Source organism: Lontra canadensis, unplaced genomic scaffold (assembly GCF_010015895.1).
Source record: "Lontra canadensis isolate GAN:19392208 unplaced genomic scaffold, GSC_riverotter_1.0 scaffold135, whole genome shotgun sequence".
Taxonomy (NCBI): domain Eukaryota; kingdom Metazoa; phylum Chordata; class Mammalia; order Carnivora; family Mustelidae; genus Lontra; species Lontra canadensis.
In genome coordinates, this window is record NW_022631129.1 from 1,002,127 (window position 1) to 1,029,132 (window position 27,006).

Sequence of the window (27,006 nt, forward strand, 5' to 3'; positions counted from 1 at the left end):
TGTCCTCCGTGTTATTTCTTATGCTCCACAAAATAAGAAAAAAAGATATGAAAATTGACTCTCTCTGCTTGACTTATTTCACTCAGCATAATATCTTCCAGTCCCATCAATGTGGATACAAAAGTTGGGTATTCATCCTTTCTGACTGAGGCATAATACTCAATTGTATATATGGGTCATATCTTCTTTATCCATTCGTCCATTGAAGGGCATCTTGGTTCTTTCCACAGTTTGGCTACTGTGACCATTGCTGCTATGAACATTGGGGTACAGGTGGCCCTTCTTTCCACTACATCTGTATCTTTGGGGTAAATATCCCAGTAGTACAATTGCAGGGTCATAGTGAAGCTCTATTTTTAATTTCTTAGGGAATCTCCACACTGGTTTTCAAGTAGCAGCACCAACTTGCATTCCCACCAACAGTGTAAGAGGGTTCCCCTTTCTCCACATTCTCTGCAACACATATTGTTTACTGTCTTGTTAATTTTGGCCATTCTAACTGGTGTAAGCTGATATCTCAATGTGGTTTTGATTTGAATCTCCCTGATGGCTAGTGATGATGAACATTTTTTCATGCGTCTGATAGTCATTTGTATGTCTTCATTGGAGAAGTGTCTGTTCATGTCTTCTGCCCATTTTTTTGACGTGATTATCTGTTTTGTGTGTGTTGAGTTTGAGGAGTTCTTTCTAGATCTTGGATATCAGCCCTTTGTCTGTAGTGTCATTTGTGAATATCTTCCCCCATTCCATGGGTTGCCTCTTGTTTTGTTGACTGTTTCCTTTGCTGTGCAGAAGCTTTTGATCTTGATGAAGTCCCAAAAGTTCATTTTCACTTTTGTTTCCTTTGCCTTTGGAGACATATCTTGAAAGAAGTTGCTATGGCCAATGTCAAAGAGGTTACTGCCTATGTTCTCCTCGAGGATTCTGACGGATTCCTGCCTCACACTGAGGTCTTTTATCCATTTTGAGTTTATCTTTATGTATGGTGTAAGAGAATGGTCAAGTTTCTTCTTCTACATATAGCTGTCAAGTTTTCTCAGGACCATTTATTGAAGAGACTGTCTTTTTTCCACTGGATATTTTTTCCTGTCTTTTTTTTTTTTTTTTCCCCCGAAGATTATTTGATGATAGAGGTAAGGGTCCATATCTGGGCTCTCTACTCTGTTCCACTGTGTCTGTTTTTATGCCAGTACCATACTGTGTTGGTGATCACAGCTTTGTAGTAAAGCTTGAAATCAGGCAACGTGATGCTGCCAGTTTTGTTTTTCTTTTTCAACATTTCCTTAGTGATTCATGGTCTCTCTTGATCCCATACAAATTTTAGGATTGTTTGCTCCAGCTCTTTGAAAAATACTGGTGGAGTTTTGATCGGAATGACATTACAAGTATAGATTGCTCTAGGCAGTAGAGATATTTTAACAATGTTTATTCTTCCAATCCATGAGCATGGAATGGCCTTCCGTCTTTTTGTCTCTTCTTCAATTTCTTTCATGAGTGTTCTGTAGTTCCTCGAGTACAGGAACTTTGGTTAGGTTTATTCCCAGGTATCTTATAGTTCTTGGTGCTATAGTAAATGGAATCGATTCTCTAATTTCCCTTTCGGTGTTTTCATTGTTAGTGTATAAGAAAGCCACTGATTTCTGTACATTGACTTTGTATTCTGCCACATTACTGAATTGCTGTATGAGTACTATTTAGTTTGGGGGTGGAGTCTTTTGGGTTTTCCATATAAAGTATCATGTCATCTGAGAAGAGAGAGAATTTGACTTCTTCATTGTCAACTTGGATACCTTTTATTTCTCTTTGTTGTCTGATTGCTGTTGCTAGGACTTCTAATACTATGTTGAACAAGAGTGGTGAGAGTGGGCATCCTTGTCATGTTCCTTATCTCAAAGGGAAGGCTGTGAGCTTTTTGCCATTGAGGATGATATTTGCTGTGGGTTTTTCATAGATAAATTTGATGAAGTTGAGGAATGTTCCCTCTATCCCTATACTTTGAAGCATTTTAATCAGAAACAGATGCTGGATTTTGTCAAATGCTTTTTGTGCATCAATTGAGAGGACCATGTGGTTCTTCTCTCTTCTCTTATTGATTTGTTCTATCACATTGATTGATTTATGAATATTGAACCATCCTTGAAGTCCAGGGATGAATCCCACCTGGTCATGGTGGATAATCTTTTTAATGTACTGTTGGATCCTATAACTAGGACCTTGTTGAGAATCTTAGCATCCGTATTCATCAGGGATATTGTTCTGAAATTCTCCTTTTTGGTGGGGTCTTTGCCAGGTTTGGGGATTAGGGTAATGCTGGCTTCAAAAAAAGAGTCTGGAAGTTTTCCTTCTGCTTCAATTTTTTGAATGAGCTTCAGGAGATTAGGTGTTATTTCTTCTTTGAAAGTTTGGTAGAATTCCCCAGGGAATCCATCAGGTCCTGGGCTCTTGTTTTTTGGGAGGTTTTTGATCACTGCTTCAATCTCATTACTAGGTATCGGTCTATTCAGGTTGTCAATTTATTTCTGGTTCAATTTTGGAAGTTTATAGTTTTCCAGGAATGCATCCATTTCTTCTATATTGCTTCGCTTATTGGCATGTGACTGTTGATAATAATTTCTTATGATTGTTTCTATTTCCTTGGTGTTAGTTGTGATCTCTCCCTTTTCATTAATAATTTTATTAATTTGGGCCTTCTCTCCTTTTTTTATATGAGTTTGGCCAATGGTTTATTGATATTGATTCTTTCAAAAAGCCAGTTTCATGGATGCATTCTACTATATCTCTAGTTTCTATCTCATTGACCTCTTCTCTAATCTTGATTATTTACCTTCCTGTGTGTGGAGTTGGCTTAATTTGTTGTTGATTCTCCAGTTCTTCAAGGTGTAGAGACAGCTGGTGTATTCTGGATTTTTCAATTTTTTTTGAGGGAGGCTTGCATGGCTATGTATTTCCCCCTTAGGACCACCTTTGCTGTATCCCATAGGTTTTGGACCAAAGTGTCTTCATTCTCATTGCTTCCCATGAATTGTTGAAGTTCTTCTTTGATTTCCTGGTTGATCCAAGCATTCTTAAGCAAGGTGGTCTTTAGCTTCCAGGTGTTTGAATTCCTTCCAAACTTTTCCTTGTGGTTGAGCTCCAGTTTCAACACAATGTGATCTGAGAATATGCAGGGAATAATCTCAATCTTTTGGTACCCGTTGAACCCTGATTTGTGACCCAGTATGTGGTCTGTTCTGGAGTAGGTCCCATGTGCACTCAAGAAGAATGAATATTCTGTTGTTTTAGGGTGAAATGTTCTGTATATATCTATGAGGTCCATCTGGTCCAACGTTTCATACAATGCTCCTGTTTCTTTATTGATTTTCTGCTTGGATGATCTGTCTATTACTGAGAGTGGCATGTTAAGATCTCCTACTATTAATGTATTTATATCAATATGACTCTTTATCTTGATTAACAGTTCTCTTATGTAATTGGCTGCTCCCATATTGGGGGCATAATATTTACATATGTTAGATCTTCTTGGTGGATAGACCCTTTAAGAATGATGTAGTGCCTCCTTCTCTATCTCTGTCTTTATCTTCTGTCTCTATCTTCTCTATCTCTATCTTCTCTTCTTCTGTCTCTATCTTCTCTATCTACAGTCTTTAGTTTAAAATCTAATTTAATTTTGAGGCCCATTGGCATGAAAGATGCTTCTCCATCCCTTCACTTTCAGTCTGGATGTATCCTTAGCTTCAAAATGGGTCTGTTGTAGACAACATATGGGTGGGTTTTGTCATTTTAATCATTCTGCATCCCTATGCCATTTTATGGGAGTGTTTAGGCCATTCACATTGAGAGTGATTATTGAGAGATTTTTTTTTTTTTTATTGACATCCTGTTACCTGTGAAGTCCTTGTTTCTATAGATTGTCTCCATAAATTTCTGTTCTAGGACACTCTTGGGTTTTTTTCCTCATTTATAGAACCCCCCCTTAATATTTCTTATAGTGCCGGGTTGGTGGTCACATTTTCTTTTAAGCCTTGCCGGTCTTGGAAGCTCTATATCTCTCCATCTATTTTGAATGTCAGGCTTGCTGGAGAAAGTATTTTTGGCTGAATTATCCATTCATCTGTTGATACACATCTAGATTCTTTCCATAGTTTGGCTATTGTTGACATTGGTGCTATAAACATTTGGGTGCATGTGCCCCTTTGGATCACTGCATTTGTATCTTTAGGGTAAATACCCAGTAGCGCTATTCCTGGGTCATAGGATAGTTCTATTTTCAACTTTCTTAGGAACCTCCATACTGTTTTCCAGAGTGGCTGCACCAGCATGTATGCCCAGCTGGCTCAGTATGGAGGTACGAGACTTTACCTCTTTTTTATGTTTTTAAATTTGTTGTTCTTGTTGCTGTTGTTGAGAACTGGGCATTTTGGGTGTTACTTCAATGTTTTTGTGTCTTAAAGAATAGGGAGGCCTGAGGAGAGGGAGAGAGTTAGGGGATATCTGGTCAGTGGAGCTGTTTGAACACCCATAACATTTATCAATTAATTGTGCCATTTTATTTGGGTGAAGTTCATGGTGCCCCAAAGCATTTAATAGTAACATCAAAGATTACTGATCACAGATCACCATAGCAAAAATAACAATAATGAGGGATGCCTGGGTAGCTCAATCATTAAGTGTCTGCTCTTGGCTCAGATCATGATACCACGGTCCTAGGATTGAGCCCCACATCTGGCTCGCTACTCAATAGGAAGCCTGCTTTTCCCTCTCCCACTCCCCCTGCTTGTGTACTGACTCTTGTTATCTCTCTCTCTGTCAAATAAAAAAATAAATTAACAATAACGAAAAAGTTTGAAATATTGTGAAAACTACCAAACTGTGACACAGAGACCCAAAGTGAGCAAATGTTGTTGGAGAAATGGCTTGCCAATTGACTTGCTCCATGCAAGGTTGTCACAGACCTTCAATTTATAAAAAATGCAGTTATCTGTGAGGCACCATAAAAAAAAGTGTGATAAAGAAGGTATGCTTGTATTGTTTTGAGTTGAATTGTATCTTCCCAAAAGATAGGTTAAAGTCCTAATCCCAGGTTCCTGAGACTGTGACCTTATTTGGAAAAATGGTCTTTATAGAGATCATGAAATTAAAATTAGTTCATTAGGGTAAGCCCTAATCTTATATGGCTGGTATCCTTATAAAAAGGGGGAGTTTGGATGCAAAAGCAGGCATGCAAAGAAGGAAGAGCATATTAAGACACATAAGGTGAAGTTAACAATGTCACTGGAGTGAGACACCTATAAGCAAAGATTGTTGGCAGCCATCAGAAATTAGGAGAGGCAGCAAGAATCTTCTCCTAGAGTTCAGGGAAAGCATGGCCCTACTAACAGGATTTCAGACTTCTAGTGTTTATAACTGCAAGGTAGTGTATTTCTCTTGTTTCAAGCTACTTTGTTTTGGCAGCCCTAGGAAATTTACACAGTTACTTTATAGTTGTTCTCTTCAATAGCTGTTCGGGTAGAGGGGTGGATTTCTGAAGGCTTGTACTCTGTCATCTTCTATGACATCCTTATTTATTATTTAATTTTCTCTCTCTCTCTGCTTACTCTAATGTAAGCTCTATGAGGGCAGGGAATTTTGTCTCTTATAAGAGCTGCTATGTGGACATAGCATTAACAGACAAATTGGTCATTTATGAATAATTATTGAGTGCTTTAAGATAAAGCAACATGGACAAGGTAATATGGTCCCACCCTGGTGAAGTGAGGTATGTGTTAAATGTGACTATGGAAGTACGTTCTGGGCATAATGTAATATAAAACATCAGCCACTTTGGGAAAGTCAGGGAAGGTTCCAGAGGACAGATGTCCAATGTTATGTGAAGTTGCACTTTGTTTGCTCCTCCAGAGAGTCAAAACTTCAAGTTTGAAACTGCCTCTGTGACAGCATTTGGGTTCATTATGAGAAAACAGAAGCTAAGATTGGAACCTGCCATGAGAAATGCTCAGGGGTTCTTGGGCAAGGAGTTTCTATTTCTGTATCAGATAGATTTCCTAGGATGTTTTCTTTTCCATTTCAGTTTTGGGGCTACAAAAAATGAGAAAGGAGCTTTCTGAAATGCTCCATATGACCCAACAAATAGTAAGAGCTCATTCTTAGACCTTACAAGGACACCCTGGATAACTGTATGCAGGGCTGGCAGAGCAACCTGTGCAGTCGGAGTGTGTGCAGTAGGTACATAGGTCTGAAGGTTGGCTGCAGCCTACTGGTCAGTCTCTTCTGGGGCTCATGGGGCCCCCATAACACATCCTTCCTCTGGGTACCCCATAAGGTAGCAGTATTTTCTAGGGCATACTCTTATCGTGACTGAACCTGAAGCTCCAAGGAGGCTTGCAGTAACATGGGGTGCTTCTTTCTAGTCTACCTACATTTCATTGGTCCCAGCAGGTCACTGGCCAAGCCCCTTGTCAGTGGAATGGGGGAGTGGATATTTTTGCCCCACTGGGGGCCATTGCAGAGGCATTCATGTGAAGTCCTATTGCAGGGATAAAGAACTAGGGAGTGAAAATGACCTGCTCTCCAGGAAAGCATGGTTCTGCTGCCCCCTGATTCTCTACAGCAAATGAAATCACATGTCCCATATCTTCACATTGGTTTCAGCTTTCTGCTTGTGACTTTGGGAAATCCTTTCTGAACAGGTTACCATTGGAGCTCCCCTCATCCTGCTCTTTAGAGATGTTCACACAAGGAAACTTCCCTGAGGCAACAGATTCAAGGGTCCCTCCTTAACATCTTGTGGGCTGAGGTACCTAGCAGTGACAATATAGACCAACATTCCCCCCAAGCCAGCTGAAAGTAGGCCTCATAGCTACATCCTCCCTCTGACTACATTCTTTACATGAGCAACATGAATCACAAGGGGACATGCTTTTGGAACACAAATTTGTTATAGAAACATTGCAACTGCTACATGTTTCCTTGATAACAATAATGTAAAATTCATCTCTGTCAAAAAGGTACACTGGATGCTGGCATGACTTACTAGAAAATAGTACATTCCAATTATTGAATCAATGCCTGTTATTATATGAACATCAGCAGGGTGAGGAAGACTTCACAGAGGGCAGTCGTGAGAAGTGTTTTAACACAGGTTTACCATTCTGCACTTTGAAATCAGAGGACTGTGTTCAGGTTCCAGTTTGGTCACTTATAAGATATGTGTCTTTCTATGCCTTGATTTCCTCATATATTGATTGAAGGAATAAGAAATACACCTGCGGGATGTCTGAGGATTAAATAAAATGATAAGTGCATAGAGTTAGTATAGGACTTAGTCCACTGAAGAGCTAAAAAGCGCTAGTTAGGAGATGCCTGGGTGGCTCAGTCAGTTAAGCAGCTGCCTTCAGCTCAGGTCATGATCCCAGTGTGCTGGGATCAAGTCCCACATCAGGCTCCTTGCTCGGCAGGGAGCCTCCTTCTCCCTCTGCCTCTGTCTGCCACTCTGTCTGCCTGTGCTCTCTCCCTCTTTCTCTCTGACAAATAAATAAATAAAATCTTTAACAACACAAAACAAACAAAAAATCTTCAAAAAAAAAAAAAAGAAAGAAATGCTAGTTAGTTAGTTATGGTTATGGTCTTAGCCACTGTAAGATATCCTACAGGACTTTACCCCACCTAAGGTCCCAAACCATTGTCAGGGCAGTTGAGCCAAAAAAGGACCATTTAGTTGGTCATATGGCTGGAAACAAAAACATACCAGTGGGCTCAAACTCTAGGTTTTGTGGATTCTGAAGTTTACTTTGGTTTCCTGTTGAACATCCTATGCTTCTTATGGTTTGCTGAAGGAATGCTTTGGATCTTGCAAATCAGTCAGAGTACAGGAAGCTCCTCTGGGTTTCCATGGATGTGATTTTAGTGTTCTTTTCTGCTACAGATTCCTGTGCTCCTGAACCTCAGCCAAGACCCCGAGGTCAGCCTGCCTGCACCACCACTCATGTATGCCCTGGCCCTTGGTGCCTGCTTAGGAGGTAAGGGGGTGCTGATGTATGCAGGGAAGGGGCCACTGATACTGTAGTGACACCAAAGTGATGGTTTATACATGCCTAATTGAAGATAAATTAAGGAGAGTTTGGATGATTTCCTGAGTAGAAACTCAAGCAGAACTAGTGAAGTGAAGCCTGTGACTTTACACCCTCTGCAGAATTTCCCTTGAAATTCCAAACTGCAACCTGAGGATGATCATTACTGACATCTCAAAGTGAATATGCTCCCACACTGTACCCGCACAGATGTGGCTTATGTTTAGAAACAGATTTTGAATCAGAAGACATCCTCAGTTGCAGTTTCTTATTCCCTCCATAAGGGGTTGGAAGTGCTGAACTAGAGACTCTAACTTAAGAGTAAGGAGAAAGATTTAAGATAAAAGGTTTTTCTTTTTTGGAGAGGGATATTGTCCTTTAGAGAATTTGAGAAGTGAATTAGTGAAAGTGTCAGGAGAGACTAACCTCTGGTGAGCAAACAGAAGGGTTTTGATAATCTTTTGAGGGAGCTGTGTTAGAGTTAGAGTCCTTCTCATATTTAGGAGGCCTAATCACCTTTGGGAACACAAGAGGATTTTGGAGAATCTAAGATAAACATACCAGATACATTTTAAGTTGTTATTCTTAAATCCAGACATGTTTAGATAATCCAGCTTGCTTTGTTATTTGATCCCTATAAATCAATAACTTTCTGTTTAGTTTATCTCTTTGTTTATAAAGGGGGATTACTGTTATTCAGTGAAGTTCCTATGATTTCTGGAGGAAGCCAATTCACCTCATTCAGCATTTGAGACCTCAAGTTCTTCTGAGACTATAGACCTGTTAATAGTCCCCATTTAAGCATTAGCCCCTAGAAAAGCAATAACTGTGTTCATAGCTGCATTTAACATCATTGATAAAAACAGAATCCAGGGGCACCTGAAATGTGTTCTCTGTATGGAATTTTGTTCATTAAACCTCACTGAGCATCTGCTATAACTTGACATTGTGCTTTTGAGAAGGGAGACAATCACCTAAGTTAAGGTTACACCTTAAACAGATATGTCCTCTCATGATGGAATGCAGAGAATGCTTAGAGAGCACAAGAGACAGACTAGAGGGAAAGTCTGAGAGGTCCTCCAGAGAGGAAACTTTTGAGCTTGGTCTCAAAGGGTGAGAAGCCTCTTTGGCTAGTGCTGATTCCCCAGGTTACAGACTGTATGATTCTATTTATATGATATTCTTGAAGTGATACAGTTGGTAGAAATGTAGGCTAGATTAGTGGTTAGTGGGGGTTAAGTACAGGACAAGGTGGAAGGAAGATTGTCTTGCTATAAAAGAGCAATAGGAAGGATCATTTTGGTGATGAAAATGTTTATTTATCAAAGTCAGAATTCCAACTGTGATGTAATTGTATAGTCTTGAATTATATTACCTTTGAGGGAAACTGGTAAATGGTACATGGGATCTCTTCATATTATTCCTTACAGCTTCGTGTGAATGTATAGTTACCACAAAATAAAACTTCAGTTACAATAATAGAAAAAGAAAAAGCCAGAGGGAAGAATGTTCTTGTTGATTAAATCCATATTTACTAAATAATTACTGAACTAAAGTAAATATAGATAGAGGGGCTCAATGAAAAATAAAGTCAAGGAAATATTCCAGAATCTAGAGGCAAAAGTCAAAGAATAAATTATAGAAGGAAAATAATAAACACAAAAGTTCAATATGTGAAATCCAACATTGGACTCCAAGAAAAAAAATCTCAGGAAGCACAGAACAAAATGAAGGAAGGAATTTATCCAAAAAAATAATAAGAGTGGATATTCCAGAACAAAAGCAGCACACGAGTGGATATATAACTAATGCCACCTTTCTGAAATTTTAGAACTCTATGGAGGCTTAGAAACTTGCCCAATTGTCATACAATAGTAAATCTCAAAACTGGGCATCTAGCAATTCAGCTCCAGAGTTTGTTTTCCTAAGCTCTCTTTGTGTTGAAAACAGGTAACTAGAAATACCAGGTTCAGGAAAAAAATGGTAGAAAAATATTAGAGATTATGCTGAGTGAAATAAGTCAAGCAGAGAGAGTCAATTATCCTATGGTTTCATTTATTTGTGGAGCATAACAAATAGCATGGAGGACATGGGGAGTTAGAGAGGAGAAGGGAGTTGGGGGAAATTGGAAGGGTAGGTGAACCATGAGAGACTATGGACTCTGAAAAACAATCTGAGGGTTTTGAAGGGGCGGGGGGTGGGAGGTTGAGGGAAACAGGTGGTGGGTATTGGAGAGGGCACGGATTGCATGGAGGACTGGGTGTGGTACAAAAACAATGAATACTGTTATGCTGAAAATAAAAAATAATAATAATAAAGCTACATTCCAAAAAAAATATTAGTGTTCAAATTTGAAGCAAATTAAAATGAAACATGATCTTAAGCAAATGATAGAACATAAGAAATGAGACTTGATTGGGCCTTGGTCCTGGTTGATGTCTTGGCCCTACAGGGGGCATTTACATAGTCTTGGATGATGTGAATATTACTGACTATTTTTCTCAGTTGGAACAAACCTATTTCCAACCCAGCTACTTGTAAAACATATTATGGTTGTTAATTTCCTTGACAATCAAGCTTTTTAAATTTTATTTGGAGGTCTTCAGAACTCAAATTTAGCATTCCTTCCACTATACCTGCTGATATACTCTATTTCCATTGTGTGCAGGACCCGCTCTCTGGCTAACCCAACACCACTCCCAATCTCTTCTCTTTTGTGTCCCTCTACTATAATAGTTGTTCTGGTAGCTGGTCTACACTGTTGCATTTTGCTGACCAATAAGACATGAGGGAAACCTGTTTGGGAGGCTTCTCACATGGATTTTGGCCTTCTGACAAAAATGTATTGGTACCAGTTCTTTTCCATGCTTCTTACCTTAGATGTGACCATGAAACCATCTGTGATGGGAGAGAGAGGACAAGAGAATTGTGAAGACCCACCTCTGAAATTACGAGACAATGACCTGATGCTTGGCAGCCTTCTGCCTCCAGGCTTCTTGTTACATGGGAGGAGATTTATTTTCCTTTGTGTGTAAAGCACTGTTATCCAGGTTTCCTATTACCTATAGCTGAAAGCATTCTTAAAAGAATCAGCCATCCAAAAGAATGAAATCTTGCCATTTGCAATGATGTGGATGGAACCAGAGGGTATTATACTAAGCTAAATCAGTCAGTCAGAGAAAGACAAATACCACATGATTTCACTCATATGTGGAGTTTAAGAAACAAAGTAGAAGAATATAGGGAAAAAGGAAAAATAAAATAAGATGAAAACAGAGAGGAAGGAAAACACTAGAGATGTTGAACTCTAGGAAACAAACTGACAGTTGCTGGAGTGGAGGTGAGTAGGGAGATGGGGTAATTGGATGATGGGCATCAAGGAGGGCATTTGATGTAATGACCACTGGGTTTTAATATGCAACTGATGAATCACTAAATTCTATCCCCAAAACTAATAATATACTATATGTTACCTAAATTGAATTTAATTTTTAATTTAATTTTATTTTTTCAGTGTTCCAAGATTCATGGTTTATGTATCACACCCAGTGCTCCATGCAATAGGTGCCCTCCCTAATACCCACCACCAGGCTCACCCATCCCCCCACCCCCCTCCCCTCCAAAACCCTCAGTTTGTTTCTCAGAGTCCACAGTCTCTCATGGTTCAACCCCCCCTCTGCTTTCCCCCAATTCAATTTTCCTTTCCTTCTCCTAATGTCCTCTGTGTTATTCCTTATACTCCACAAGCAAGTGAAACCATATGATAATTGACTCTCTCTGCTTGACTTATTTCACTCAGCATAATTGAATTTAAATAAAGAATAATAAAAAAAAAAAAGAAACTTGTCAGTGAAACTTAATAAGTTAATGTAACACCTCTCAGGTTATGAGGCATTTAGGAGGTCAAATGACTTCATGCAAAGAGGTGACTGAAAGGCAAGTCTGGAGAAGGAGGTCAGGCTGTGAGGACATATCCCAGGGTAGAAAAAGCTTTTGGGGAATAGCGATTGTGCCATCTGTGCTATATTCCTGAAAAGGTGGCTAGGAGTCTGATGTACAAAAACCGAACAACTGCCTTACATGGGAGCAGTTAGCACAGCCCTTGCTCATTTCTCTGCCTCGTCTTCTCTCTAAGGAAAGAGTTTGAATCATGTGGCTCCTCACTTTACCCATTTCTCCCCACCCAGCCCTCCTCATAATGCCCAGGTTGTCATGCAGCCAGGAGACCAAGCTGCTACCCCTTCCCTTGGATTCTTGAAAATCTCCCCATTCCATTCCCTGAATCTAGAAGTACTCTGGGACAAATTTACCTAAGAAGCCAGTGCACCCTGGCAACATGAGGTGGGAAATGGAAAGGGCCTTTCATTTTCTGGCAAGTGGTCTATTAAGGAATTCATACCAACTGTACTATGACAAGATACTATTGATCCAGACAATGCCATTTTAACTGGAAAGAAGGGGGTATTTTCTTCAATCATTAATCCCTAACAGGAGAGAACAAAATGTTGCTTTTTAGTTTAGGGCTCACACAAGTTGCTGAATGTTACCCTGGGCCACCTGTTAAGCTCCGTGTTGTCCAGAAGCAGAGCTCTCCGTATCAGGTCATGGAGTAGCATTGTTTGGGGGTGGCAGAGCAGACACCACCCAGACACTGAAGGTCATGGTCTGCAAAGGAGGCTGGTGGGGCAGGATCATCTGAGGATCATGGGCTTTGGCCGACTTTGGGAAACAATTGCAGGGCCTGATGGCTTACCAGGGTGTGGTACTTCATTGACAGGTTTCCTCACCCAGAGCAGGAGCCAGCTGGTTGGCAGGGTCAAGGAGTGTGTATGTTGGTATAACAGCACCAAGAGAAGGCTGTCTGGAGTCATCATTGTTGTGGAATTTGTACATCACCACCTGTTCAAGACCTTCAGATGCTCTGCATGACTGACTACAGAAGAGCCTTGGGCCTTTATCATGCAGATTGAATCTTGCTCTCTCTGATCCTCTTCTGGAGTCAAAACAGTTGGTTCTAGTCCTGGACTGATCACTTCCTAGCCCTGATATTTCAGCATGTTGCCTTTCTGTGCCTTAGTTTCTTCTTGGAGACGCTGGGGACCTCAGGGGTCATGGTGAAGATGAGATGCCAAGTCTTTAGAATGCTTCTGACACTGGAGACACTGAGCAGACATCTGGTTTTGTCCTCCTCAAATCCTTCAGCAGAACTCATCCCACACTCAGACCTATATATGCCCCTATGGCTTGTTGAACCTGTTGTTTCTTCTCATTTTCTTGGTGCCTCCTAAATCTCTTCCTCCTTGGGGAAGCCCTACTACCTGGCCATGGCCTGACCCCAGCCCTCTGAACATTTCTCTTGGCCTCTCTGACCTCATGCCTGCTATGCATCTCCTGTCTCTCTAAGAATAGATTCCCCATGAGCCCCCAGAAGGTATGAGCTGATCTGTCCACAGAGGACAGCCTGCTGGGTGGAAAGGAGAGCTGCCTAGGGCTAGGAAGTTAGAAGAAGTTAATGTAAATCAGGGAGGTAGGTAGAGACAGATGTCAGAATTGAGATGAAAATATAGACTCAGTTCTAGTGGGTGTCTGAGACAAGAGATCTTAGAATGGTCCTGGAATCCTGGAATCACCTGCATGAGCTTTCTATCACTACCATAACACATAGACAAACTTTATCTATTATCTCAGCTATGCCTCTACTTAGAGTCTCATGAAGCCAAGATCAAGATGTCCCTAGGCTGTGCTCCTTTCTGGTAGCTCTGGGATGGATCTGCTTCTGAGTTTACTCAGATAATTGCTAGGATCCAGGTGTCTGAAGTTCTAAGACTGGGTCCCCATCCTTTGTTGGCTGTCAGAAGGGCTGCCTTTAGCTCCTAAAGGCCTCTCTTGTTCTGACACTTGGACCTAAATCTCAGAGTTAGCAACACTGTGGAATTCTGCTCATGGTGGGAATACCTCCACTCCCCTTTGGGTTCTCTGACCCTTTGGGATCTCTCTGACTTTCCCCACTCCATTTCTTCTACCACCTCCACCCCCACTGGGTTCTCTCTGACCCTCCTGGAATCTGTCTGACTCTCTCTTTGAGGCTTCTCTTCTGTTTCTAGCTGGAGAAAGTTTTCTGCTTTTAAGGGTTCATGTGATTCAGTGGGTCCACCCAGATAATCCAGTGTAATCTCTCTCTCTCAGGGTCCATAACCTAAATTACTTCTGCAAAGTCCCATTTGCCATACAGGGTAACATGATGACATAAGCACAGGTTCTAAGGATTAAGGTGTGGATTTCTTGGCCGTGGCTGTTGGGAACATTGATCTGCCTCCCACATCATCTGGAGCAAACTAGTATCATCTGTAGCCTGTGTGTCTCCTGATCAGCTTCCTCTATGACCATCCTAAAGTCTGTCCTTCACGCAGTGGCCTGTCATGTCAGCTTGTCATGACCTACTTTCCCCTTGGTCATGGGCAAATCCTCCACTGCCCTTCCTGATTCTCTGGGTAGGCCCATATACTCTGAAGTGCACTGAGAAATAGTGGGACTGTCACAAAAATGGGACATCAGGAACACAGTGACCACAAGCAGAGTGGGCCAACCTCAGGGAGGCATTACCATCACAAGGTTTGGGATTAGTGGCTGCAGGGTGCTGGGGAGACTCTGGAAGATTTTACTGAGTTCTTAATTTTCATTCATAATTTTCATCATAATTTTGATTCCTCAACTATATTTCACCCTTTAAACAAGCATATAAATGGATGCAGCATGCCATTTCAAAGGTTTTCACTGAAAAACCCAGTCTAAGTCTTCTATGGATGAAAAGCAGAGAGAATAAGATGAAGGTTGAGCTTGCTTTCATGAGCATTTGCACAAGCAGTCCAGGCTGCATGCCTGACAGGAGTTTGTGTTGCCTGCCAGGTGTTTCAAGGAGAAGGTAAGGACCATGAAGAGGGAGGGGAGAGAAGCATGTGTTTAGCGGAGTGTCATCTGCACTGATATCTTCTCTGCAAGGACATCCCCTAGAAAATAGGCTGAGGCTGTGTGCCTCCTCTAGTAGAGAAATTCAGAAGTCCACATTGCTCTGTACTTCTCTCCATGCTCAGTGCCCCCAGAAGACCCAGAGATAATATGATGTTGGGTGCTCAGAAAAGATAGCACGCAGGGGCTCAGCTTATGCAGCCAGGACTTCACCCTAGGTCCTCCTCCTCCTGCTCTGTTATTTATGTTGTCTGATTTCAGAGAGTCTTCTCCCTTGTGCCAACATGCAATAAGAAGCTCCATATTTGTGTCTCACAGTTCCCCAGTCTCTAGGAAACAGAGAATCTTTTCCTTAGTGGTTTATACACACATGTCAGAACTGAGTAAAACTGGCTGAGCCTGTGTCATATACCTATTGCTGAACCCTGACATCTGCGGTTGGGAGTTAGAAGATGCTGATCAGTTTCATCAAGCAAATTCACCCTTCCCTGAATTAGTCACCATGTTGGGGGCTGGCCTTGGGCCATATATCCCTTACCACAAGGTCTCACTAATATTTAAGCATGTACAGGTTATGATTCCCCACAGACCATGTACACTGTTAAAAAGGCTTTCACAGAATGGTATTTTATTATCATCTTTGTTTGCATCCATCTTTCTATCCACAGTGTTTTTTGGTGAGTGTCCAGGCCTGGAGTCCTAAGAAAGTTGGTTCTTATCTGAGATCCCAATTCTACTGCTCTGAAAATACCTGTTCTCTCCTATGGTGGTTGGTCTGGCTTACATTTCCCTCTAAAAGATAGATGTCACCACGTGCCACAGTGATTTGCCAATTCTACTTAACATTTCTTCTTTTCTATTACATAGAGCAGTCATAGTCTTTTCTGTAAATGAATTACAGAATTTAAAAGCAGCAAACTTGTTTTCTGGTTGTCAGTATTTTGTTTTCTGCAGATATTTGCAAAGCAGTCACTATGATAGTACCTGTAAAGTAATCATCAAATCAAAAGCCTGTGAGATGATTGCATATTACAGAACAAAAGAGAAGAGAAACCTACCACCAAGACAAACTGAGATTTTATTTTACTTTTAAAATTTTGATTCCAGGCAATGGGACACTGATTGGAGCATCAGCAAATGTTGTTTGTGCAGGAATTGCAGAGCAGCATGGATATGGATTCTCTTTCATGGAATTTTTCAGGTACTTTAAAACTCATTTGTCTGCTTAATCCCTAAACTTACTTAATTAGAAAAAAATAGCAAAGCAAACTGTTAAGCAGTAGGATAAGCTTGATTTTAGCAATTAGATGTTAGTGTAGGTGAATTTAGCTAAAAAAAATTAAAAATTTATTACTGGGATTAGCTTCATGACACAGAGCATGATTCAGATATTCTGAACGATTCAGATTGAGTCTAGGGGTCAAGAAATAGTTGTAGGCTTGCTGGGTGTTTTATGTTGTTCTCTTAAAAATTCTAACAGTGATTTGTGCCTTGACTATATATGACTGGGATGCTTAATGAGAGTCTGAAGACCTCCTACCAGACTGACCAATGAAAAAGCCTGCACTTGAAAGGACATGAGTGGGCACCTATCAGGAGGGCAGTACAGAGATGGGGTCCAGCATGGGGAATAGTGGCCAGTGCTTGCTCCTGCAAAGGAGAAGCTGCTCCAAAGGAGCAGGGCCCTTGTTGGGGTCCTGGCTCCCAGCATGCCTGTTTTCATGTGGCCCCACTGCACTTTGGAAGCAGATGAATGGGCAGAATGAACATTGAGGGCTCCCATAAAACAGTGCTGCTAAAATAAACTGACATTCATTTGGCGTTGAACAAGATTTTTGTTAAAGTTCTTGGACTGTAAACTCATAGCTCATGTATGCACAGCAATGATTCTCAGAACCAGTCCTGCTTAAGATTGGAACAGCAGCTCTGCCTGAGAGGCAGAGTGACCTGCAGTCTGTGGAGGCTGTGACCTTGGGCTTTTGTAGGGCACTACTTGGCTGGGCTGAGCTTGGGTAGAAAGCCCCAGCTGTCATACCCAGGTAAGAATCAACATCAGCCTCTACACATAACACTGAATTTTGGAAGACTTATTATATTGACCATTTGTGTTGTTCATGAGTGGCTAATAATTCTTGACAATTTTTTAAAAAGATTATTTATTTATTTATTTGACAGAGATCACAAGCAGGGCAGAGAGAGAGAGGGAAGCAGTCTCTCTGCTGAGCAGAGAACCCGATGCAGGGCTTGATCCCAGGAGCCTGGGATCATGACCTGAGCCGAAGGCAGAGGCTTTAACCCACTGAGCCACCCAGGCGCCCCAATTCTTGAAAATTTTGACGGGACACTAACATTTATTAATCAATACTCCTGGAAGACTTGGGCATGGGATGGAGGGACGAGACTGGGCAGGGAGCCAAGGGGACACCGAACATACATCTCTCAGCAGAACTCTGACACATTGCTTCCCCCACAGCTAAGAGACAAAATCTGAAACTTAGCAATTGACCACTTCTTCCTGTTTAGATGTCATTAGCCTCTGCTAAGCATAAAAGGCATAATCCTATCACTTCAACAAGAGTTTTCTTAATGAAAACAACTTTTATTATAGCAAATACATCAGTGGCCTTAGCAGTGTAACTCACCTCATCATCTTATCTTTGCTGTAATCAGTGATGGTTCATCACTGGAGCACAGCTAAAAAAACCAAAACAACAACAACAACAACGACAAAACAAAAACAGCTTTCAGAGGCAAGTGCCCTAAGAGGGGCAGCAATGGGAGATATAGATTTGCACCCCCAAATTCCAGGGCTTTTTCATTTGAACTGGATTCCCAATTTCCATAGACCTGGAATGGTCTCATTTTCTTTGGTCAGCCAAGCACATGATACACTAGCCTTCCACCTGCTGACAGCCCTACCTGTCATACCTACCATAGGGACTCTCATGGCCATTTAAAAATACTGGTTGGTCTCACAAGTCCTCCTTCAGAGGACTGATAGTAATTTCATAAAAGATTAGAAGGTTTTTAGGGCAACAATACATGCTAGTCTGATATTTTCTCCAGTGTAACTTTGACATAATAATCAGGAATATGGAAAAAGCCTGGATGTCCATCAACAGATGAATGGATGAGAGATGGTGTGTATATACAATGGAATATTACTCAGCCATCTGAAAGAATGAAATCTTGCCATTTGCAACAATGGGGATGTAACTAGCAGGTATGATGCTAAGTGAAATAAGCCAGTCAGAGAAAAACAAATACCATGTGAATTCATTCATATGTGGAATTTAAGAAACAAAACAGATGAACATAGGGGAAGGGAAGAAAAAATAAAATAACAGGAAAATAGAGAGGAGGGCAAATCATAAGGGACTATTAATTATAGGAAAGAAACTGAGGGTTGCTGGATGGGAGGTAGATGGGGGGATGGGGTAATTGGGTGATGGGCATTAAGGAGAACATTTGATGTAATGAGCACTGGTTGTTACATGCAACTGATGAGTCACTAAATTTTACCCCTGAAGCTAATCATCATCATCATCATCATCATCATCATCATCAGGACTTCTGCCTGACTGAAAGAGTTTGTGTGCAGCCACTCAGATTATGCACAGGGCTCAGGGTTCAGCTCCAGTGGGTAAAATATTGTGTACACTGAACTTATCCAATAGGCCTCGTATTTCTATTTTGTATGAGCACCTTCTGTGCAGAGTTACAGTGGTGAAAGCTAGGAAGTTGGGGACCTCAGAAAGACTGGGGCAAGACTGCCAGTTATCTTTTCTAAAACCTCCTTAGCTAGTGGCCTTAAGAATTGCATCCACCTTCATAGATGAAGGAAAAATGTCTCTCTGGTTAGTAATGTTCAAAAGCCATGTCTTAGTTTTGTCTGGTTCCACCTCTGATCATTCTTCTCAGGTCCTTGCTGTTCACAAATCAGAGCAGTTTGGTCATGAAATATGATCATTAGTTTTAAGGGTCCCAGGATTGAGCCCCAGGTCAGGCTCTCTGCTCAGTGTGGAGTCTGCCTCTCCCTCTCCCTGCTGCTCCCCCTGCTTGTCCCTGCTCTCTCTGTCAAATAAAATCATTAAAAAGATGGTCACCTAAATATTCAGCCCTTATTTGCATAAAATTCTTAGTTTGCAGTTGCAAATGCACTGAATTGACTTTAATCTACCCCATTTCAAAATTTCTTTCAAAAAAGATGGCTTCCTGCGATACACAGTGCAAAATGTTGACTTCCAATTTTATTTAAAAAAAATCAAAAATACTATTTTTCTGACTATATAAATATATATTCAAAGGGATATTTAAAAGTAAAAGAATAAAATATAAAAACAACTTATAATTTTGCTACCAAGAAATAACCACTGATCAAAATTTGTTGTGTTTTCTTACATTTTCCATACCTCTCATGATACATACATACTGGTTAACAAAAATTTTAATCTCATTGTGTCTTACCTTTCATTTTTCATAATATATTGTGAACATTTTACCAGGCCACTAGTTATTCTTTCAAAATAGAATATATTTATGCTTACAACATGTAGCTATATCACTATTTTACCTTTGTTGGTCATGCAGGTTGCTTTCTATTCTTTGTTACCGATTCTGTTTTGAATATCTTCACAGATAAAACTCTTTCATTCTTGCTCACTGATGACAAATTTCCTGACATACAATTGTGGGTTAAGTGAATATTTTTAGTTAAGTTTTTCATTTTAATTCCATTACAGTTAACATAGAGTATTATTAATTTCAGATATACAATGCAGTGATTTAATAATTCTATACATTACTCAGTGCTCATCATGCAAGTGTACTCTTTAATCCCAAATACCTATTTCACTCATATCCCGCCACTCACCTCCCATCCAGTAACCATCAGTTTACTCTCTGTAGTTTCTTGGTTTGTCTCTTTATTCCCCTATGTTAATTTGTTTTGTTTTTTAAATTCCACATATGAGTGAAATCATATGGTATTTGTCTTTCTTTGACTGACTTATTTCAGTAAGCATTATACTCCCTAGATCCATTCATGTCATTGCAAATAACAAGACATTCTTTTTTTTTTAAGATTTTATTTATTTATTTGACAGACAGAGATCACAAGTAGGCTGAGAGGCAGGCAGAGAGAGAGAGGTGGAAGCAGGCTCCCCGCTGAGCAGAGAGCCCAATGCGGGGCTTGATCCCAGGACCCTGGGATCATGACTTGAGCTGAAGGCAGAGGCTTTAACCCACTAAGCCACCCAGGAGCCCCAAGACATTCTTTTTTTATGGCTGAACAATATTTCATTATATCTATCAATCATCTGTCTACCTATATATTTATCATCATCATCTGTATACATACCACATCTTTTTTATCCATCCATTAATGGACACTTATGCCACTTCCATATGTGACTATTGTAAATAATGCTGCAATAAACATAGGGGTACATATATCCTTTTGAATTAGTGTTCTTATATTCTTTAGGTAAATATTTAGTAGCATGATTACTATATCATATGGTTGTTCTATTTTTAATATTTTGAGAACTCTCCATACTGTCTTCCACAGAGGCTGCACCACTTCTCATTCTCACCAACAGTACCTAAGAGTTCCTTTTTCTCTGCATCCTCATCAACACTTGTTTCTGTGTGTGTGTGGGGGGGTATGTGTGTGTTTTAATTTTAGCCATTCTGACAAGGGTGAGGTGATATCTCATTGTGGTTTTGATTTGAATTGCCCTGATGATGAGTGATGTTGAGCATTTTTTCATGTGTCTATCTGTAGATATAGATGTTGGCTACCTGTAGATATTCATGTTGGCTATCTGTAGGTCTTCTTTGGAAAAATGTCTATTCATGTCTTCTGCCCATTTTTAATTGGATTGTTTTTTGCAAGTTGAGTTTTATAAGTTCTTTTTATATTTTGGATACTAATGCTTTATTAGATATATCATTTGCCATTCAGTATGTTGTCTTTTAGTTTTGTTGATTGTTTCCTTTGTTGTGTTGAAACTTTTTAATTTTGATGTAGTCCCAATAACTTATTTTTGCTTTTGCTTCCCTTGCCTTAGGAGACGTATGTAGAAAAAATTGTTACTGCTGATGTCAGAGAAATTACTGCCTGTGCTTTCTTCTAGGATTTTTATGGTTTTGGTTTTCACATTTAGGACTTTAACACATTTTGAGGGTTTTTTTGTGATGGTGTAAGAAAAGTGGTTCACTTTCATTCTCTTGGATGTAGATGTTCTTGCCTCCTTCATTGAAGATTAATTGACCATATAATCTAAGGTTTGTTTCTGGGCTTTCTACTATGTTCCTTTGAGTGTCATACTATTTTTGTTACCACAGTTTTATAATATAACTTGAAATTTGGAATTATGATACGTCCAGCTTTTTTTTTTTTTTTTAAGAATGCTTTGGCTCTTCAGGTTCTTTTGTGTTTCCATATAAATTTTAGGATTTTTTGTTCTAGCTCTCTGAAAAATGATAGTGATATTTTGATAGGGATTCCATTAAATCTGAAGATTGCTTTGGATAGTATGGACATTTTAACAATCCATGTATTCTCCAATCCATGAGCATGGAATGTCTGTCTTTCCAATTGTCCTCATTAGTTTCTTTCATCAGTGTTTTATAGTTTTCAGAGTACATGTCTTTCACCTCCTTGGTTAAATTTATTCCTAGGTATTTTTATTTTTTGGTGTAATTATACATGATTATTTTCTTAATTTCTTTTTCTGGGGCCTTATTATTAGTGTATAGCAATGCAAGGGATTTCTGTACATTGATTTCATATCCTATGACTTCACTGATTTCCATTATCAGTGCTAGTAAGTTTTTGGTAGAGTATTTTTAGGGTTTTCTGTATATAAGAGTATTGTGTCATTTGCAAATAGTGAAAGTTTTACTTCTTCCTTACCAGTTTGGATGCTTTTATTCTCGTCTGATTCTTGTGGCTAGGACTTCCAGTACTATGTTGAATAAAAGTGGTAAGAATGGATATCTTTGTCTTTTTCCTGACCTTAGGAGGAAAGTGTTCAGTTTTTTTCTTATTGAGGATGATGTTCACTGGGGTTTCTTCATGGATGGCCAACATTTTAAATGTTGAGGTAATAACTTCTGATGATTGTTTCTACTTCCTTGGTGTTAGTTGTGATCTCTCCCTTTTCATTCATATGCCAATAAGCTAAGCAATAAGCTAAGCAACCTAGATGAAAAGGATGCATTCCTGGAAAACTATAAACTCCCAAAATTGAACCAGGAAGAAATCAACAACCTAAACAGACCGATATCTAGTAATGACATTGAAGCAGTGATCAAAAACCTCCCAAAAAACAAGAGCCCAGAAGCTTTTGATTTGGGACTTCATCAAAATCAAAAGCTTCTGGACAACAAAGGAAACAGTCAAGAAAACAAAGAGGCAACCCACGGAATGAGAGAAGATATTTGCAAATGACAGTACAGACAAAAGATTGATATCCAGGATATAAAGAACTCAAACTCAACAAACACAAAACAGACAATCACATAAAAAAAAATGGGCAGAAGATATGAACAGACACTTCTCCAATGAAGACATACAAATGGCTATCAGACACATGAAAAAATGTTCATCATCACTAGCCATCAGGGGGATTCAAATTAAAACCACATTGAGATATCACATCACACCAGTTAGAATGGCCAAAATTAGCAAGACAGGAAACAACACGTATTGGAGGGGATGTGGAGAAAGGGGAACCCTCTTACACTGTTGGTGGGAATGCAAGTTGGTACAGCCTGTTTGGAGAACAGTGTGGATTTCCTCAAGAAATTAAAAATAGAACTTCCCTATGACCTTGCAATTGCACTACTGGGTATTTACCCCAAAGATACAGATGTAGTGAAAAGAAGGGCCGTCTGTACCCCAACGTTTATAGCAGCAATGGCCATGGTCGCCAAACTGTGGAAAGAACCAATATGCCCTTCAATGGACGAATGGATAAGGAAGATGTGGTCCATATACACTATGGAGTATTATGCCTCCATCAGAAAGGATAAATACCCAACTTTTGTAGCAACATGGACGGGACTGGAAGATATTATGCTGAGTGAAATAAGTCAAGCAGAGAGAGTCAATTATCATATGGTTTCACTTATTTGTGGAGCATAACAAATAGCATGGAGGACATGGGGAGTTAGGAGAAATTGGAAGGGGAGGTGAACCATGAGAGACTATGCACTCTGAAAAACTATCTGAGGGTTTTGAGGGGCGGGTGGTGGGAGGTTGGTGGAACCAGGTGGTGGGTATTAGAGAGGGCATGGACTGCATGGACACTGGGTGTGGTACAAAAACAATGAATACTGTTATGCTGAAAATAAATAAAAAAAAAACCCAGAAAAAAAAACCCAAAAAACAAAAACAAAAACAACAACAACAACAACAAAAAAAAAAAACCAAGAGCCCAGGACCTGACGGATTCCCTGCGGAATTCTACCAAACTTTCATAGAAGAAATAACACCTATTCTCCTGAAGCTGTTTCAAAAAATTGAAGCAGAAGGAAAACTTCCAGACTCTTTCTATGAAGCCAGCATTACCTTGATCCCCAAACCAGGCAAAGACCCTACCAAAAAGGAGAATTTCAGACCAATATCACTGATGAATATGGATGCTAAGATTCTCAACAAGATCCTAGCAAACAGGATCCAACAGCACATTAAAAAGATTATCCACCATGACCAGGTGGGATTCATTCCTGGGCTACAAGGATGGTTCAACATTTGCAAATCAATCAATGTGATAGAACAAATTAATAAAGAAGAGAGAAGAACCACATGGTCCTCTCAATTGATGCAGAAAAAGCATTTGACAAAATCTAGCATCCGTTCCTGATTAAAACGCTTCAAAGTATAGGGATAGAGGGAACATTCCTGAACTTCATCAAATCTATCTATGAAAAACCCACAGCAAATATAATCCTCAATGGGAAAAAGCTTGCAGCCTTCCCGTTGAGATCAGGAACATGACAAGGATGCCCACTCTCACCACTCTTGTTCAACATAGTATTAGAAGTCCTAGCAACAGCAATCAGACAACAAAGAGAAATAAAAGGTCCCCAAATTGGCAATGAAGAAGTCAAACTCTCTCTCTTCACAGATGACATGATTCTTTATATGGAAAACCCAAAAGACTCCACCCCCAAACTACTAGAACTCATATAGCAATTCAGTAATGTGGCAGGATACAAAGTCAATGTACAGAAATCAGTGGCTTTCTTATACACTAACAATGAAAAAACAGAAAGGGAAATTAGAGAATCAATTCCATTTACTCTAGCACCAAGAACCATAAGATACCTGGGAATAAACCTATCCAATGAGGTAAAGGATCTGTACTCGAGGAACTACAGAACACTCACGAAAGAAATTGAAGAGGACACAAAAAGATGGAAGACCATTCCATGCTCTTGGATCAGAAGAATAAACATTGTTAAGATGCCTATACTGCCTAGAGCAATCTATACTTTTAATGCCATTCCGATCAAAATTCCACCGGTATTCTTCAAAGAGCTGGAGCAAATAATCCAAAAATTTGTATGGAACCAGAAGAGACCCTGACTTGCTAAGGAAATGTTGAAAAACAAAAATAAAACTGGCGGCATCACGTTACCTGATTTCAAGCTTTATTACAAAGCTGTGATCACCAAGACAGCATGGTACTGGCATAAAAACAGACACATAGACCAGTGGAACAGAGTAGAGAGCCCATGTATGGACCCTCAACTCTATGGTCAGTTAATCTTTGACAAAGCAGGAAAAAATATACAGTGGAAGAAAGACAGTCTCTTCAATAAATGGTGCTGGGAAAAATGGCCAGCTATATGGAGAAGAATGAAACTCAACCATTCTCTTACACCGTACACAAAGATAAACTCAAAATGGATAAAAGACCTCAATGTGAGACTGGAATCCATCAGAATCCTCAAGGAGAACATAGGCAGTAACCTCTTCGATATCAGGCACAGCAACTTCTTTCAAGATATGTCTGCAAAGACAAAGGAAACAAAAGCCAAAATAAACTTTTGGGACTTCATCAAAATTAAAAGCTTCTGCACAGCAAAGGAAACAGTCAAGAAAACAAAGAGGCAACCCACAGAATGGGAGAAGATATTTACAAATGACAGTACAGACAAAAGATTGATATCCAGGATCTATAAAGAACTCCTCAAACTCAACACACACAAAACAGATAATCATATCAAAAAATGGGCAGAAGATATGAACAGACACTTCTCCAATGAAGACATACTAATGGCTATCAGACACATGAAAAAAAGTTCATCATCAGTAGCCATCAGGGAGATTCAAATGAAAACCACATTGAGATATCACCTTACACCAGTTAGAATGGCCAAAATTAGCAAGACAGGAAACAACATGTGTTGGAGGGTATGTGGAGAAAGGGGAACCCTCTTACACTGTTGGTGGGAATGCAAGTTGGTGCAGCCTCTTTGGAGAACAGTGTGGAGATTCCTCAAGAAATTAAAAATAGAGCTTCCCTATGACCCTGCCATTATACAGATGTAGTGAAAAGAAGGGCTGTCTGTACCCCAATGTTTATAGCAGCAATGGTCACGGTCCCCAAACTGTGGAAAGAACCAAAATGCCCTTCAGTAGACGAATGGATAAGGAAGATGTGGTCCATATACACTATGGAGTATTATGCCTCCTTCAGAAAGGATGAATACCCAACTTTTGCAGCAACATGGACAGGACTGGAAGATATTATGCTGAGTGAAATAAGTCAAGCAGAGAGAGTCAATTATCATATGGTTTCACTTATTTGTGGAGCATAACAAATAGCATGGAGGACATGGGGAGTTGGGAGAAGGCAGCTGGGGGAAATTGGAAGGGGAGGTGAACAATGAGAGACTACGGACTCTGAAAAACAATCTGAAAGGTTTGAAGAGGTGGGGAGTGGGAGTTTGGGAGAACCAGGTGGTGGGTATTAGAGAGGGCATGGATTGCATTGAGCCCTGGGTGTGGTACAAAAACAATGAATACTGTTATGCTGAAAATAAATTTTAAAAATGATTAAAAAAATAAAATGTTGAGGTAATTTTCTTCTGTACCTACTTTTTTGAAGTCTTTTATCATAAATAGATTTTTTTTTACTTTGTCAAATTTTTTTTTCTGTGTCTATTGAAATGATCATATTTTTAAAAATTCTTTCTCTTACTGTTGTGACCACGTTGTGATGTAGCACATTGATTTGTGAATATTAACCACCCTTGTAACTCAGGGATAAATCCTACATGATCATGCTGAATGATTTTTTTGTAATGTATTGTTGGATTCAGTTTGCTAGTATTTTGCTGAGATAGTAGTTCTCTTTCTTTCTGGTGTCTTAATCTGGTTTTGGTATCAAATTAATCCTGGCCTCCTAGAATGAATTTGGAAGTTTGCCTTCCTCTTCTGTTTTTTTTTTTTTTTTTTTTTTTTGGAATAGTTTACAAAACATAGGTATTAACTCTCCTTTGCAATCTATACTTTCAATGCCATCCCGATCAAAACACCAGTGGGATTTTTCAAAGTGGTGGAGCAGACAATCCTAAAATTTGTATGGAACCAGAAAAGACCCTGAATCATCAAGGAAATGTTGAAAAGGAGAAACAAAGCTGGGGCATCACGTTGCCTGATTTCAAGCTTTATTACAAAGCTGTAATCACCAAGACAGAATGCTACTGGCACAAAAACAGACACTTAGACCAGTGGAACAGGTTAGAGAGCCCAGATATGGACCCTCACCTCTATGGTCAAATAATCTTTGACAAAGCAGGAAAAAATATCCAGTGGAAAAAAGACAATATCTTCAATAAATGATGCTGGGAAAATTGGACAGCTATGTATAGAAGAATGAAACTCGACCATTCTCTCACACCATACACAAAGATAAACTCAAAATGGATGAAAGACTTCAATGTGAGGCAGGAA

General features: G+C 39.7%; 1 protein-coding gene across 3 annotated transcripts in view; it reads left to right on the forward strand.

The window, feature by feature from the left end:
• The window catches only part of OCA2 (OCA2 melanosomal transmembrane protein), a 481,635-nt gene that overhangs the window by 331,536 nt on the left and 123,093 nt on the right, over window positions 1–27,006 (forward strand). For 2 of the 3 annotated variants that reach the window (XM_032843099.1, XM_032843101.1), the window contains 2 exons: window positions 7,922–8,015; window positions 16,140–16,233. In XM_032843099.1, the coding sequence (XP_032698990.1) occupies window positions 7,922–8,015; window positions 16,140–16,233 (188 nt within the window). Of the gene's footprint in view, window positions 1–7,921; window positions 8,016–16,139; window positions 16,234–16,512; window positions 16,674–27,006 lie in introns of those variants that run through there. The other variant, XM_032843102.1, reaches the window with a different exon arrangement.